Source organism: Psammomys obesus, unplaced genomic scaffold (genome assembly GCF_907164565.1).
Source record: "Psammomys obesus unplaced genomic scaffold, mPsaObe1.curated_primary_1811, whole genome shotgun sequence".
Lineage (NCBI taxonomy): Eukaryota > Metazoa > Chordata > Mammalia > Rodentia > Muridae > Psammomys > Psammomys obesus.
In genome coordinates, this window is record NW_026585895.1 from 18,600,654 (window position 1) to 18,617,920 (window position 17,267).

At 37.0% G+C, this 17,267-nt stretch overlaps 1 protein-coding gene across 9 annotated transcripts in view; it reads left to right on the forward strand.

Annotated features, from left to right (window-relative positions):
• Positions 1–17,267, forward strand: part of LOC129671296 (sodium channel protein type 3 subunit alpha) — an 84,235-nt gene that overhangs the window by 35,585 nt on the left and 31,383 nt on the right. For all 9 annotated transcript variants that reach the window (XM_055600099.1, XM_055600103.1, XM_055600100.1 and 6 more), the window contains 4 exons: positions 1,588–1,761; positions 2,840–3,196; positions 5,195–5,665; positions 16,330–16,450. In XM_055600099.1, the coding sequence (XP_055456074.1) occupies positions 1,588–1,761; positions 2,840–3,196; positions 5,195–5,665; positions 16,330–16,450 (1,123 nt within the window). The remainder of the gene's footprint in view (positions 1–1,587; positions 1,762–2,839; positions 3,197–5,194; positions 5,666–16,329; positions 16,451–17,267) is intronic.

The window sequence follows — 17,267 nt, forward strand, 5'->3', positions numbered from 1 at the left end:
TGCATTGTGTTGTGTTATAGAATCTCCTCCTTAACAACTTACCTGACAGTGCGGAAACCGCAGGAGAGTACAACAGCGTTACCAGTGCTTTGCGGAATGACATTAGAAGCATTTGGGGAAATGCTTGTAATTTTGAAAGAAAATGTTCATTCAAATATTCTTAAGGAGAAGTTTCATGGTGGCATTATACTTTGGATGAAAGCTTGACTCTGGGTTATGCATTTGCTAGCTGCAGGAGAGCTAGTCATCTCAGCAGACATGAAAAGAATAGTTTGGTTTTTTTTGTAAGAAGAGATATAGAGGATCATTTAGCTTAAGAGTTCCTAGCTTGTTTTAATGCATTTCTATCATCAGGGTGCCTGTTTTAAATAATATCTGCCTATGAAAGTTTTACACAAATCAAATCCATTTAAGTTAGAACTAATTTTAATTTCACCAGGGAAACTGTTTGTAAGAAAAAAAAAAAATCCCATGGTGAACTACTCCATAAAATGAAAACATTATTTTTTTTTCAAAATGTATTCAACCTTGCTTACAATGCATTTTTACTTCTATATGAGGGAGCACATGACTGACAGCAGTTGAGGTATGTTTTTGAAATTGATATTTCTTTTTTATTTGTACAATTCATAAATGACGTGTTAGCCACTTTTGTGCTTTTATAAGAGTGGGTCTAGATTTTTAAAAAGAAATAAGATGTTTTAACATACTGAATGATTCTAGTAAATTTATTTTGACAGAGCTTCTTCAAGGTAAAGGTTGGCTTAGTTTAGTAACTGACTTTACCATCATGAAACAAGATGTTTTACCTACAAAGGATTTTGGCAAGAATAATTTCATAGCCTGTCATGTGCGTGTGCTTTTATTGCCTGTGGATTCAAGCTTGAAATCAATGTTTAACGTGTTCTGTTTTATTTGCTTCTATTGTCAAATACACAATTCTTCTATTCTCACCATATTATTATTAGTTATGAATGTGTAGTACTGAGAACATTCTCCTGCTTGTTTCAATTAAATCTGCAGTTCCTTGCTCTACTAATTCATAAACCTTAATACTGAGGCGGGCAGCCAGAGACCATTATAACAAAACATTTGTGGCAGACACTCTTTTGTTTCAAGAGTGTTTGTAAAAGGCAGAAGCAAAACACGGGCCCTTAGCGAAAACTACAAAATGTAGACACAAAACGTATATTTTACCAATTTTAAGTAAGTTTTAGTAACTTCCAATAATACTTGGATTTATTTTCAATAATGAGTTTTGCAACATTTTCTGTAATATTACAAAAAGCAAAAACGCTGTTTTGCAGAAGCGTAATGTGCCACAAAGGCAACAATGTCATAGCTATTATCCAGTATTAGGCTGAAAGTATGCACAATGAAAGGTTTTAAAGTTTGTTTTCCCGAGAAATCTGGCTGATTTGTTAAATATGAAAAAATCTATTGAGCACAATGCTGGCTTATGGGGAAAGTGCTTCGCTGATATTGATTGGTTTAGTTGGTGGTGTCCGTTCTAGTTTGACACTCTTTGTGAGTTCTTGCCGTGCACACACTTAGTCCAGCTAAAATGCTGCTCTTTGCTCCCTTCAGGTCTTCACTGGGATCTTCACAGCCGAAATGGTCCTCAAGATCATTGCCATGGATCCCTACTATTATTTCCAAGAGGGCTGGAATATTTTTGACGGGATTATCGTCAGCTTGAGCTTGATGGAGCTTGGCTTGGCGAATGTGGAGGGGCTGTCCGTGCTGCGGTCCTTCAGACTGGTATCTGCCTGCTGTTCATGTCCTGTCTCTCACTAGCATAGCACGTATTTTTAAATGTATGCTTATATGACTACCAGAGTTTGTAAAACAGCATTCTTAATTACACTAAGTCGATAACCCCAGAAAATGTATAACCATGATTTTTTATTTTTTTCAAGCTAAGTATGCTCTGTTTTCTAAGAACAATAAAATTGATTGAAATATTCCACAAATTACTATGTGGGTGACATACACACACACACATATACACACACACACTCTTTCTAAATTGGTTTTATAGTCTGAAAGTGTTTTCATTTTATATCTGTAAGGTGAAGAAAGAAAAAGGAAAAAGAAGGAATGCAAATAAAAAACACAGAGCCCCAATTAATGTCAGGTTTTAATCAACTCTGCTCTTTTTAGAGGAACGACTTTAAAGAAGGTAGAAGCTCGGAATACTGGGGTACTATCTCTAACCCCAGCACTTGGAAGGTGAAGTTGGAAGAGCTAGTTCAGAGTTACCCTCAGCTATACTGTAAATTTGGGGCCAGCCTGGGCTACATAAGACTGTGCCACCAAAATGAAGACAAGACAAAACAAATTCAACACATTAAAAAAATATATTTGATGTGTTTGGTATTTTAAACAATAGTATCACAACTCCTTAAAATTATAGCAAAAGTAATTATTAAAAGTTCCTGTATTTTTGTTCAAAAATAAGGAAATGTATGTATATGCATATATACAATTATGTATGTATAAGTATATACAAGTAAAATTGAATGTAAGGTTTAAAAAATCAAATTAGCTTATTTCACATCTGTTTTAAAATAAAGAATACAATTTATACTTTCAACATTCCTTTTTCAGCTTCTACAGTAGAATCTGAGATGACAGTTAATGCATTAGCAGTATAGCTATATTTTTCAGTAAATCTAAAATAAAAATTATAAAGAAAAAGTGCATTTAAATGATATGACTTGGTTTACACTTCTAATATTATTATCAGCTTTTGTTTTGAACCTACATTATGGTAGACTCAGAAAATAATAGTCTGGCTTCTTCCAAACGTACTAAATTTCCCCTTATTTGATTACAGCTGAGAGTCTTCAAGTTGGCGAAGTCCTGGCCCACGCTGAACATGCTCATTAAGATCATCGGCAACTCGGTGGGCGCTCTGGGCAACCTGACCCTGGTGCTGGCCATCATCGTCTTCATCTTTGCCGTGGTTGGCATGCAGCTGTTCGGGAAGAGCTATAAGGAGTGTGTCTGCAAAATCAGTAACGACTGCAAGCTCCCGCGCTGGCACATGAACGACTTCTTCCACTCCTTCCTGATCGTGTTCCGTGTGCTGTGCGGAGAGTGGATAGAGACCATGTGGGATTGTATGGAGGTCGCCGGCCAGACCATGTGTCTTATTGTGTTCATGTTGGTCATGGTGATTGGAAACCTCGTGGTACGTACGTGCTGCAGACGTTCATAGATTAGAAAGAGTTTGGGCCGTAGGAAGTAGAAGGAGTAAATATATCTCCAGTTGTACTGCCAGCAGCTGAGAGTCAAATCCCCCTGCAGTCAATCACTGAAGGGCCATCTTATTTAAATTCTCTGAGACTGGCTCCTGCTGGCGACAGTGGAGTAAAATGGACATGCTGTGGAAGACGTTAGGGTGCAGTGAGTGCATATTTGGGGGTTGCAATGCTACTTTTACATTTTTCTTGTCAAAATGTAATTTTTTTAAAATCAGGACAAAGTGTATTCTGATATTACTTTGATATGATAATGTCTTTAAACCCTAAAGTTACGACTATTTTATACTTAAGTGGCCTTTTACCTGTTCATAATTAGCACTGTTTTATTTAAAGGTGTGAGTAAGACAAAAATGCTAAGAACAAATTTTATTGAAATAAAGTATTATACCTTAACTTCGGTCTATAATTACTGTAGGAATCAAAATAGGTTCTTAATCTGAATCTGGTTTATTAAAAGAAAACAAATTGTTGTTTGAATAATTACATACCTGTGCAAATGTGCATGTTTGTATATGCAAGCATATACAGAAAGAAAGGCAGAGACCATACATACAAAGAGAGAACAAGTGAAGTGCAAGAGAGAGAGAGAGAGAGAGAGAGAGAGAGAGAAACCAGATTTTAAATACTTAAAGCCATTCCTTAGATTCTAGAAGAGGACACATAACTGTCTTTAGCTGTGTCCCCACTGCTGAGTCTGCTTTGCTGAAAATAGCTATGGTCACATCCATGCCCTAGTTAATCATGCTGGATAAAAGGAATAGACTTGAATGCAAAGGAGAGATTTGTATGGAAAAGAAATGGACAGGTGTAGTGGGGGGAGTGGCAGCTGGGCATGGTCATTGTGAAATGTGTATATGAATGAAATTGTCCAAGAACAAATTTAATTAATTTAAAAAGCCCTAACATAAAGGTATGTGTTTTACTACTAAAATTCATGAATAACATATGGATATAGTAATTACCTGTATAGTCATATTAGACCTATCTTTTGAAGGGTACATTTCGAGTAATACACACAAGCATAATAGTGAGATCAATGATTTTTCCCTAGGAAAAAAAATGGGAAATTAAATAGTTCAAAATATGGTGTTAAAAAAAAAAAAACAACCCAGAGATCCTTGTTTGCATTTTTCCTCTGACCGTGTGAAGAAACTCAGTAATTACACTTTAAGCTAAACATAATCCTATACATAAATCTCCTTTTACATCAGACATTCTGAGTTTTCCCTGTAAGAGCCACAGATTGCCAGGTATCCTATGCTGTGAGTCACAAAGACACCGCAAAACTGAGAGAAGGGATTTATGTCATCTGAGTCTGGCTAAACCTTAGAATATTTTAGAATTTTCTCCACTCTCAAAACTATTTGACCACCTAAATTTTAAAGTACACTTGAAGGGAAATATGTAAACCCTTGTGGAATTTGCTATATCTGCTTTTGCTGTTTGTAGCCACTGACCAAAAGAAATCTATGCTTCTGCTACATATTGGCTTTGAACAAATCAGCACATTATTAGATAAATTATTTGTACACATGAAACTATACATTCCATAGACAAACCGGTAAGAAGAAACAAAATAACAAAAATAAAAAATATCTCTTTTTTTTGAGGGAAGAGCCATTGAAGGCGGGATTTTGTGATTACACTGGCACAGTTGGGTAAATGGGATTTAATTATTTTTTTTTCCTGCTTATTCTCAGTAGAGAAGGCTACCTAAGTTACCATTCTCCTCGTATCACAGGTAGAAAATTATCATGCCCTTTAAATGTTGTGTGATTTTTAACATGAAGCCTGAAGTACACCAAACATTCAAAAAGCATTTGCTAAAACCACACTGGCAAAGATCTGAGCTCTCTGAGCTCCACTAACTTTTCTCACACATGTTTCAGTATTAATATGGAACTTTTACTCTTTTTTTCATTTAGGTTCTGAACCTCTTTCTGGCCTTATTGTTGAGTTCCTTTAGTTCTGACAACCTTGCTGCTACTGATGATGATAACGAAATGAACAACCTCCAGATTGCAGTGGGAAGGATGCAGAAGGGAATTGATTATGTGAAAAATAAGATACGGGAGTGCTTTTGCAAAGCCTTTTTTAGAAAGCCAAAAGCTATAGAAATCCATGAAGGCAACAAAATAGACAGCTGCATGTCCAATAACACGGGCATCGAAATAAGCAAAGAGCTTAATTATCTTAAAGATGGGAATGGAACCACCAGTGGTGTAGGTACTGGAAGCAGTGTTGAAAAATATGTAATTGATGAAAATGACTATATGTCATTCATAAACAACCCCAGCCTCACTGTGACTGTGCCAATTGCTGTGGGAGAGTCCGACTTTGAAAATTTAAATACGGAAGAGTTCAGCAGTGAGTCAGAACTAGAAGAAAGCAAGGAGGTAAGTGTACTTTTCAGTTCAGGCTGCATTTTTTTTTTTCATTATCCATGCAGTATGGCTACTCTGTATTGTTTTTGCCTTTATGTCCTTTACCAAGAGATATTAAAGGGTTGGGTGTGTAGCTCAAGGTAGAATGCTTAGCATCCATGAGGTCCTGTAGTATCCAACACCACACAAAAACAACTGAATATTGCATGGTAATGTTGGAACATCATGAGAAATAGGTAAGTTCACTTAATTATAGCTTTCCACAGAAAATCACAATTTCAGCAATTAAATTGTTCATTTTTTGATGACTTGAAAGCCTGATTTAAAATGTAACCCTAAACAAAAGCTATGCTCTTTAACACATTTTGCCCCTCACTAGTTACTGTTTTTAGAAAACTCAGTGAACTGTATTTTAATGGTAGATCTGTCATCACCGTGAAATTTTTATGTAGTCTTTACTCACATTTAAGTATTTCATTCACCATAATAAGAGTACATGATCTATGAAAGAACTTCGTTTACTAGAAACAAAGCTGGCCAATATTTTTCCTGCTCAAGCTGAGCAAAGCTACAGCACATTCTATATCAACTTGAAAATACTGAGGAGTAACGCTTGAGGGCTACAGTGGAACTACAGATGGGAAATTTACTCTCATGTTAGCAGTTGATAGAATAAAAAAAAAAAAAAAGAGGAAAATTTTCTTATGCTTTATGATTTGAACCTGTTGGGTCTAATGACAATAGGTTAGTGGTATTATTTCAATTAAAACATTTTGCTATCATTTATTTATGGCCTTTGGACTTAAAGGCACAGATGGTGCCCGATTAACTTATAAAAGATAAGCTTTAGCTAGAGGGTGTATGTCAGCACCCTAGAAATCAGAACAATGATATTTGCTTTTGTGAATTTTCTTGGAACTTTTGAAAACAAAGTATACCAAGAGAATTTGCTCTAAAATCCTTATTGGAGGTTTATAGCATTACAACTCACAGTGCTCCCATTCTTGGCTTATTTTAGATTATCTTTTTAAAGCTAAGAAATACAAACAAAGCAAGGTAGCAATGTACATCTTCGGAGTTGCACAAAAACTGTATGTAGCACGTCTAATGTATGTTGTTTATCCTAGCAAACTATCCTAATAAGCTATCAGGAATCAATTCTTGCTTTATTTCAACCACTGAGTACAGATGGGTTTAAGAGGACACATTGAATAACTAAGAGGCTTTTGTTGATCACTTTGTCCAGTGTGGTCAAAGATAGACTCTATCACATGGTTCCCAATAAACTCAAAAAGTCATTAAAACTCTATTTTAAAGTTTGATCTTACAGGCCTGTGTTAAATTTTTGGGTGCTTAAGAATGGGAAAGGAGGTGAAATGAGAAAAGATTAAAATGGACCCCATATTTGGGTCACGTCATAAAAAGTGTAAAGGTACTGTTCTACAAAGGGAGAGCCAGGACTGGTAACGAGTTCCAGTTACCAGGGTGAGTGGAGATTGGGGGGAGCAGAGCAAAGGGTGTCTGGAAGGCTCAGACTGCAGCATTTCAAACTAAGCCACAGCTTGGAATTGGCTGTATGGCCGCCAAGGAGTGTTCTGAGACAGAGAAGCAATTAGAAAGAGGTATTGTAGGAACATTGTCACAGCAATGAGATGATGAAATTCTGGGCTACAATAACAGGGAGCAGACAGTAATTGGCAATTTAGCAAACCTAAAGACCTAAAGAATCTGAGTAATCAGAAAAATGGCAATTCTGCTGTTTGAAATGGTCTTTTTAGAAAGCTTCCCAGGTTTGTGTGGAAAGAGTGCAATTTGGGATTTAAATTTTGCACTTCACACCCATAGATTATGTGTACTGGGGTTCAGTCAACCTCTAATCAAAAAGATCACAGAAAAATGTGTCTCCAGAAGAGATACATGCTGTTTTCCCATTGTTCCCTAAAAGAATATAGGGTAGTAATTATTAACATATTTTGTAATGCAGATAACATAGATGTCAGAGTATTGTGTAGGTTAAAGCATGTACTGTACATGCTAGGTCCATTTATATATCGGATTTGTACATCTGTTGGATTGGATTTTTGTTGAGTCCTAGAACTGATCTGCTGTGGATAACAAGGGATGGCTGGGTGAAAGTAACAGTGATGGTCAGGGTCAGAGGTCAGAGCTGAAAGTAGATTAGAGAACGCAAGACTTAAAATTATGTGGTTCCCTAAAAATAGGAGAGGCCAAAGAAATAATAATAAGGAAAAAATAGGGGAAAAAAGCTAAAGACAGAATTTCCTGACTACCTTAAGGTCAAGAGAAGACAGTAAATCCAAAGAAAGGAACTTCTATTGCATTAACAATAGAGACTGATGACAGTAGGCATATAAAGAAGAAATACCTCCATTTTCTTCTGATTAAAAAAAAAAACTGGTTTTAATAGATTTCAAAACCTTCATAAGATCCACAGATATTTCTTTTTAATGGTTTAATCATCATAAACTTGGAATATTAAGTCATAATTACTCATCATCAATTCCTGGAAAACATTTGCTTCCTAAACAAAAACTTACTATTGGGTAATTTCTGTAATCCCAATGTCTTTTAACCTAATTTTGAATACATGAAATCCAATTGTAGAAGTCGATGAAGAATTTTAAATATATAAAAGTTAGTAGTAAAATCATCAATGTAAACATAAGCTTATATGTATATTTATGCTTGGTTAAATTTTGAAATGGTCATAGAGAATAATATTAAATATGGCTTGTACTGTGGAGCTGATGAGAATGCACAGAGATTAGATGCACTTGCTGCTCTTGCAGAAAACCTAGGGTTGTTTTCCAGCACCCACATGACAGGTAGCATCTGTCTGTAACTCCAGTTACACAGGATCTGACACTGTTCTGGACTCCAAAGGCACATCATGCACATTTTACCCATCCATGATCACAGGAAAAAACACTCACATACAGAATATAAATTTTAAAAGAATATATTGTTATAAAGATGGATTGTAGGGAGGTGAGAGATGGTGTGGGGGAGGGAAAGGAATAGGTTCAAAAACTCATTGTTTTAAGTTCTCAAAGAAGAAATACAATTATGTGTTTGAGCTCAAGTTCTGTTTAGTAAACAATAAATATTATATTTACTCAACAATAACTATTATGTGGCTGATATATTTAGATTAGTACCCACAAAATTTACCCAAAAGCAATAGAAAAAATAGAACTTTACAAAATAATAGCAAAAATTGGTAAACTCTAACATTAAGCACAGATTTAGATAAATTCTATCTAAGTATAACTTTGATCTACCTCACACGTGAACATACCCTGCACACACGCGCACGCGCGCGCACACACACACACACACACACATACACACACACACACACACACACACACACACACACACACACACTGATATTTTGGTTTGTTTTTCCTAGTCTCTTGACCAGAGCAGAAGTAAAGCTTTACTACTTTGGAGAGAATGTAATATTCTCTGGTTTTGCTCACAAAGTAAGCAATCATTAGGCTGAACACAAGAGAGTTTTATTATACTTATCCTTAAAACTAAAACTATATCAAAAACCGCATAATTTTTTTTCTTATACATTAGGCAGTGAACCAATCAACTTAGATGCTTTGAAAACTTGAGCTACTCAAATATTTCCACTCAATCCTATAATAAAATATGACTAGCAACTGCCGCCAGAGATAAACCCTGATAGAAGTGTAAACTCCAGCATTTTATTCATTACCTAATATGTACTTCATAAATATATTTATTATATGTGTATGTATATGCCACTTAGATAAACAAGCTGGCATGGAAACAAACTCAAAGCTTTGCATAAAGACTGAAGGCATGAATTTCGAAGTACTTTTTTTTTTTTTCCATCTTAAACTCAAAACGCTGCAAATAGTGTGGCAATGTACCGTTGCACCGTTTCGTTTTTTACGGTTTTAATGTTCGCATAATCCTGATAACTCTAGATCTCTCTAATTTAGTGCTTAAAAGATTACTGGCTTATCTTCCCAAAGGAAAGATTTTAGAATAAATGCTTTTAATGATCATATTCTTCGCTGAATTCCAAATTCAGTCTCGAGATATCCTGTGGTGACCTTCAACTACTTACCGTTCTTACTTCTCACAGGGGTGAGGCCAAGCTGGCGCCGTCAAGAATGCCGCTCTGGTGCTCTTTTAAGCAGCCAGAGGCCCGAGCCACCACTTTTACCCAGGTTACCCAAGCAAGTTGTGCTCATACAGTCACTTCCTAAACGAATTTTGACTGGCCTGCATGCTCCACAGCTCTATTCCTTCCCCTGCCGTGGCAAGGAAGTCCGAGGCTGGCCCAGCTGCTCTCTGCTGAAGCGTGTGAAACATCACAGCATGGTCAGGCGAGACAGTCCAGACATCGGGTTTAATTCTGGCGATGGGCTTATCCACTTTAGCCGTTTAGACTTTAAAACGCAGTAATTGCATGCCCGATAAGAAGTATCACGATACCAATTCTAAACCTCGTAGAAACTGCTTACAGTTCGATATGATCAGACTTTACAGAGCATGCATATTTTTAATTTCTGTTTTTATTTCATTAAAATAAGACCACTACTTTTTTATTTTTTGGTTGTTATTGATGATTCAGCCCTTATGTGTAAATTGTGCCACCAAAATAAGCCTCAAGAGTTTTTTTGTTGTTGTGCGTGCGTGTGTGTGTGTGTGTGTGTGTGTGTGTGTGTGTGTATGTGTGTGTGTGTGTGTGAGAGAGAGAGAGAGTACTGCCGTTTGCAAGTCATTACATTCAGATCAATGGCTATCACTTTCCACTTAACCAACTGCTGTGCTCCAGATGGAAATGTTTGCTTTGGTGAGGTCTTGGCGAAGCCAGATATTAGTCTGAATATGCATTTGGGTACCACATATCTTGGCCTTTGAGAAGTTTGGGAAATTTTTTTCAGTCAAGTGTCTGATAAAACACTGATCATTGTAAAGTAGTGCAGAGGAAGACTTCGTGCCGTGAGCACGAAATGCTCGCATGGCGCACACACGGCACCTTGATCACTAAGTCGTTGCTCCTCTTTTGTACTTGGTTTTGTGTTTTGGTTTGGTTTGGTTTGGTTTTGACGTGGTATTTCCCTGTGTACATTGATTTCTCCCTAAATGTTCTACCTTACACAGAGTGTGCAAAAAAAAAAAAAAAAAAAAAATGGTACTTAGAACACTTAGCGCTTTTTATGGTTGGTTATGGTTTTATGAGGAGCAGAGGCGACTCTTGTAAATACTGCGGCTTTCTGGGTCAGCTGAGTCTTTAGTCTTTTGACTCAACTGTCTTCTGTTGGTACCGTTGCTTATCGATTGCAGCCAAGGTGCCAGTTTGAGGACAAAAACTAAAGAGAAGTCAAACATTGCTGCAAGTTGGCTTTTTGCAAGGCCGATGTCTCCTTGTAATCTAGAGTGTCTGTGAGTGTAATGTAGACAGGCACTCGTCTGGAGGGGCGTTGAGACTCAGTTCTTGAGTACGAGGAATTAAAAAATAAGCTTTTTCATGACAAATGGAAAACTGCTGATGCTGGTGATTTGGCCGAATAGAATGAAATGGCATTGGGACGTTGTGTGCCTCATCATATTCACTGCAAGAAGACTCGTTTCTGGAGCTTTTGTGGAAATTTTGAAGAATAGGCGTTCGGCTGAGGCCTTGAGCCTGAAACCTACTGAGGGAAAAAAAAGAAAAAAAAAAAAAAAAAAAAAAAAAACACTGTTGTTTTCAGACTTTGATGAGCAATGGGGAAATGACTCTAGAGTATGATTTCTTGCCTGTGTCTTTCAAACAACCTTTCAAGAGGCAGAGATGGGTGTGTGGCTAGCCACTTCAACCCACTCGACCTTTAGAGACCAGTCTTGGTGTTCTTCTGCAGAGGAAACCCCAATTAAGCCTGGTTCTGATGGAAATGTTTATCTCCCTTCTCAAGATAAGTGGCCTTTCTCTCGTGCTTTCCTGGTGCCCTTTGCCTCACTCTTCGCATACCACATAATTACGTTCCATTTTATATACCGTGCTTTTATGGTGGCTATTTTTACATAAGAGGAGCACACAGGGTATTGTCCCTTTAACATATGTCAAGGAGAAACCAGATGATGGCAGTTTATATTTTTTAATCACTCAGTAAGTGGCTGAAAAGAGAGTTATTGGTTTTATTCTCTTCTTGCCGTGGACAAAGCAACAAATGGCCCCAGTACATACATGGCTGCTTGTTGTTCATGTAAAATGTGTAAAATCAGGATATGGATTTTCATATCCAAGTTATCAGACCAAGGCCCTCAAAAGACAAAAGACTTTTTTTTTTTTTTGCCTATTGTGTGACAAAAATCGAGAATTCTTGAGAATAATGGCTCAATTTTTGAGGCAATCTGTAATGGCTGAATCTTATTTCGTCTCTTGAACCATACAGCAGTTTGTGAGAGTCAAAATTTTGAACGCTGATTGAAAGACAAATGAAATGTGAGCGCATTTCAGTGGAAGTAGGCCAGTTGCTAACATTCTCTTCTATCTCTGCAAGTTAAATTCTGTTATACAATTGGACAAAATATCAAGAGTGCCATTCTCCACAAGGAGGACTTTCTCTATAAGGTCATGTGACCTGAGGGAAAATGGTCCTCATGGCCTGTTTGGTTGCTAATTCTGTCATTCTTTTGTTGAGATAGTCCATTCCTCTGAGTGAGTGGCAGTTGTAGTTAACCTTGAAATCATCATAATCAGGTACCATGTTTGAGAGCATGGTTCTTGGTTCAGCAAGCAGCTTCCACAGCATTGCGCCAGGCTTTTGCTATAGCCAGGCATGTTTTTTTTGTGGCTGAGTTCGGCCTATAGAATGTTGCATCTTAAAACCTGCTTCCCAGCGTGCATTCATAGAGCATAAGCCATCATCCCTCTGTAGACTCCGAAGTCTCTACAAGGGATGGAAGACTCACTTTTAAGAGTCATGTAATACTGGACGGGTTAAGGAGAAAACAGTACAAGAAAGCAAAATTGAACTTGTACTATGTGGTTTTATCTGGAAGCCTTATGTTGTTATGCCTATATTCCCAGATATGCCTATTTGTTTTAACTACCTCAGAATATCTATTAACTTTGGCTATTTGGTGTATCTATGTAATTTTTTTAATATGATAAATTTCATTTCTGGTTTCTTTGCTCTTTTGATATCATTGTAGTATCACAACTCTGGCAATATAAATGAAAGTAAGTTTTCCTTTGTATTTGTCACCAGTTACTGCTTTTAAATAAATCATATACTTAAACTATATGTCATATAAGTCATATACTATAGCCATAGTCATTTACATAGCAATAACAATATTACCATCTATTAGAGTATGAATTTCATAGTGCTTGGTATGTAGATTATTTATAGTATAGCAATGTATAGAGTTAGTATAGATTGTTCTTATACCAATGTATAGAATATAAAGTGCTGAATTCTCTAGAGTGTAAAATAGTGATTTTAAAATGCAGATATGAATTTCTTCATGTATCCAGTGACTCAAGAATACCAGGTAGTATGTTGGACAGTTTATGTCACTTAATCTGAACTCAACTCATGGTTTCATATACTAATGTAAGTAAAATTGCTACCTTTGATGTTTTCATATAGTGTAAACAAGATTTTCATAGTTTCAATGAATAAAACATTCACTTTCCTATAACCATAATCTGGCCTGAGAGCTCTCAACCAGTATTGCAGCCTTGCTCACCAGTGAGAACTCAGCAGGACTGGTGCTCTGACTTGTGAAACTCACTCTAACACCCTCACAGAGGAGAAGCCTCCTGTAAAGCACTCATGAGACAGAAACCACAATGACATCTTTCAGCCTTTGGTGCGTGGAGGTGATAAGGACTTATAAGAATCCCTCTGAACATTCTTTGGAAAGCCTCCCGGGGATGAAGGTTAAAATACTTAACAACCAGAAAACATCTTAGATGGCCACAAAGCAGTCCTCCTTATGGTATGGCTGTGTTTCTTAGGGAAAAAAAAATAGAAAGAGGGCAAGGTGGTTTCCCCACCCATTTCTGAGACATGCTGAACCTCAGAGCACTAAGCAGATGGGGGTGGGGGGAATAATAGAACACTCTCCTCTCTACTTTATCATACAGTGCATCATCTCCAGGACCAACTAGCTACAGATATTATGATGACCAAACATGTTAGCTGTAGCCATACCTTCATCATCTTAAGGCAACACAATAGCAAAATTACATCCAGTGGTCTCCACTGGGCAAACTAGTCATCCACGTTAGCTAATATGATTCCTAGGAAGCAGCGTTTTAAATGAGTATTTGTATTTAAGTATAAGACACCGTTATAGCATAAGTAAGATAATTTGATTGAAAATTAAACACAATGCTGCTGGTTAATAGGAAGTGAAGGGTAAGTACATTTTCTAAAAAATTCACATGAGAAAGCATACATGCATGCCTTTATATATCGCTTACAATAATCTCCCCTCAAACTTCTTTATTGAATATCTGCGGGTAAAATAAAAACATTTTGAAAATATGCATTTCTGGTATTAAAGCACTTGCATTCAATGAAAAACATTTTCTAATATAGCTGGACTTCATTCAGATCAATTACTTCACATAATTTATCAGAAAGCAGAGATGAAATTATCTAAACACTGTAATTCTCTCTATAGGAGTAACATCAAAAAGCATTCACCTGTTCACTCTTCATGAAAATAATATAACTATTTAATGTCTATTCAATATTTGGTTGACCTTTTAACATATAATATGTAGGTGTACTTGCTATGTATGTGTAAGTATATGTTTGTGTACATAAACATGTAGATGTGTGTTCAATATATATATCTATATAAAAATATAGATATATCTATGCAAGCACATGTATAAATGGATGTATTTGGCCAAAGGCAACAAGTGTAATGGGCTAAATGGACTGTGAAATTTGACTGAAGCAATCATGTAAGAAGAATTCATGGAGGAGGTAGACCATGACTATGCTCTGAGAAAATTACTGAGCCTAGTTGGCCAAGAGCAAGAAGATGAACATGGGCCATTTGATGACTACCCTCTGAGTATGTTGGTTTCTTGTTAGTGCTATTTATGCTATAATTGCAAGCACTCACCCTCTGAGGCACTGGCGAAGCTGAGCTGCTTATACCAGTTGTTCAGTTGCCCTTAGTTACAACAGAAGCTACGGCAACTACTCCCAGTGGCAGCTTTCCTGGCTTTTGTTTTTTACAAATAAAAAAGTCCTGCCTGAAGGAAGCAAAAAAAAAAAAAAATCTTAGAAGGAGAAAGTCTGTATCAGGTTCTCCATATTTCCAAAAGTAAAGGAATTTGAGGTGAAAATTCACATGGTGTAAAAATCCTCAGAACTGTCAGCTCAAAATAATGAAGTAGCTCCCCCCTTCAGCATACTACTCACTAGGAGAGACTATATGTTGGTTTATATTTTGACTTAAAGCCATTGCTGTTACATATTTAGTTTGGCATGGTTAACTCAAAATTAATACATAAAGCACTATCCTAATGTTATTCTTTAATTTTAGTTCACATCTCAAAACCGTATCAGCATTGGGATTTAAAATAAGCCAGGAACTATGAGCCGAATTTCTCCCAATAAAACTTGTGTTTCGGAAATCAGTTAGGCCTTTTTTAGAGTAGCACATTAACTCTTTCCAAAGCTTTGAGGAGCATGAGCCAAACGCTTAGCTGCTGAAGTTATTGGAGCTTCGAAGCCATTAGCCTGTCCGTGAACTGCGCTTCCACCCTGAAAGCTTTCCATCTTCTAAGCCTTGTTGTATGTCATGTCTTTGCCTGAGTATTCATAAAACATTGCACGTTCGTGATGTCTTCCCACACGATCTCAGAAAATGTATTAGATATTTATTCTGACAACATTAAGGTGGCTATTCTTGCCACATGTCATGTTACAGTGATTTATTTAAAAGAAAAAAAAATTGCAGCCTGATCATACGTTGCATTTAGAATGAGATCCTAATAAAGATTCCAGACAATGTCATTTATGGAGAAATTTCCATTTCATTTAGAATTCTTTGGCAAGTGTTGAATTCATTTATGCAGTTCAAAAAAGAACGAGAGGGGGAGATCCATCATTTTCCGCTAGTAAAGTAAGGAGAAAATTATGTAAGCTAGAGAAAAATATAGCTCAAAGCTGAGCCATAATGAGTGTGATTGATGTTAACCTGTAGCCCTCCCTTGCTAAAATTACAGAAACACGGACAGTTTTTAGAAGCAACTGATGGTGTTCTTTGCCCTCTGAAACTTTTCTTTCTGAAGAGGTGGAAGTTGTGATCTGATTTGATGCATTTCATTAAAATAATCATTACAAGATGTGAGCACATTTAACTTTATGAGGCTCTTCTTGATGTGGCTGGAATATTCCTAGTTGTTTGCAATGGCATTTGTGTACAAATGAAGATGTTAGAGCAAGTTTACGTGTCTTTCCAAGTACTCACACTAACTGCTATCCTTTTTGTCTGAGGAGTAGACTTTGCTCATGTTGCTAGAACATCATCATCAGTAGAATCAATGGCTTCCCTTTTAGTCACTGCCATTTTTTCTAGGCCATAGAGTGCTTCCCAGTCGCTTGAGTAAAAGGGAAGATGTTCACATCTTTGACATGGGCTTTTGTTTCCAGAAATTAAATGCAACCAGCTCCTCTGAAGGAAGCACAGTTGATGTTGCGCCTCCCCGAGAAGGTGAACAAGCTGAAATTGAACCTGAGGAAGACCTTAAACCAGAAGCTTGCTTTACTGAAGGTAAAGAAATTCTAACATGTTGAAATGCCCTATTCTGACAGAATCTGAATATGCCTCATTTAAAAGAAACATGTTTAAAAAAATGGTGAGGGCATGTTTATTTTGTTTTGCCTTTTTCCTCTTCATTCTCTTTCTTAAATTACCTTAGATCTTAACTTTTCAGATTAGACGAGAGCAGAGACTGTGTCTGGACAAAAGAGAAAGTATGCTAAGTGCATATATTGTTTTTGGTGTTTCTTTCTGTTTTGTTTTTGTTGTTCTTATCCTCCAGAATGTAGTAATATTTGAGATACATGACATTTTGGACTGTCATATCATCCAAATGGCAATCCCATCAAAGTGTGCAGAGAGTGGGGGTAACTGGACTTATAGATGCTATTGTAGTTACATCCCGTTCCTCCCAGTTTCAAATTTGGGTTATCTGGGCTCTGGCTAGAGATGTTTGGAGAAGGTTCTGTGTTGCAGAGTGTTGGCAGGCGGCTCATTCTCACAACGATCAACTGATCTTGCACAGGAATCAGTAAAGATTTATTGATTTATTGTGCTTGGATTCAATGTGACAAGGATTAGCTCAGAGAGAGCAACAGATGAGACAGAAATTGGAAATCAAATGAAGTCTAGGAGGCAGAGGAACAGAGAGCAGAAGAGACAGTGGCTGCAGAATGAGTCATAGGTGTGACTAAGAAAAGCGCTGAGGCTGACTATAAATTAGCTTGAGAAGACTGGCAGTGGCTGACACCTGGGGAGACAGTGGGATTTTCTATGCCTGAAAAGAAGGGAGAGACTACCCAGAGCCACACAGGAATATGAATAAACA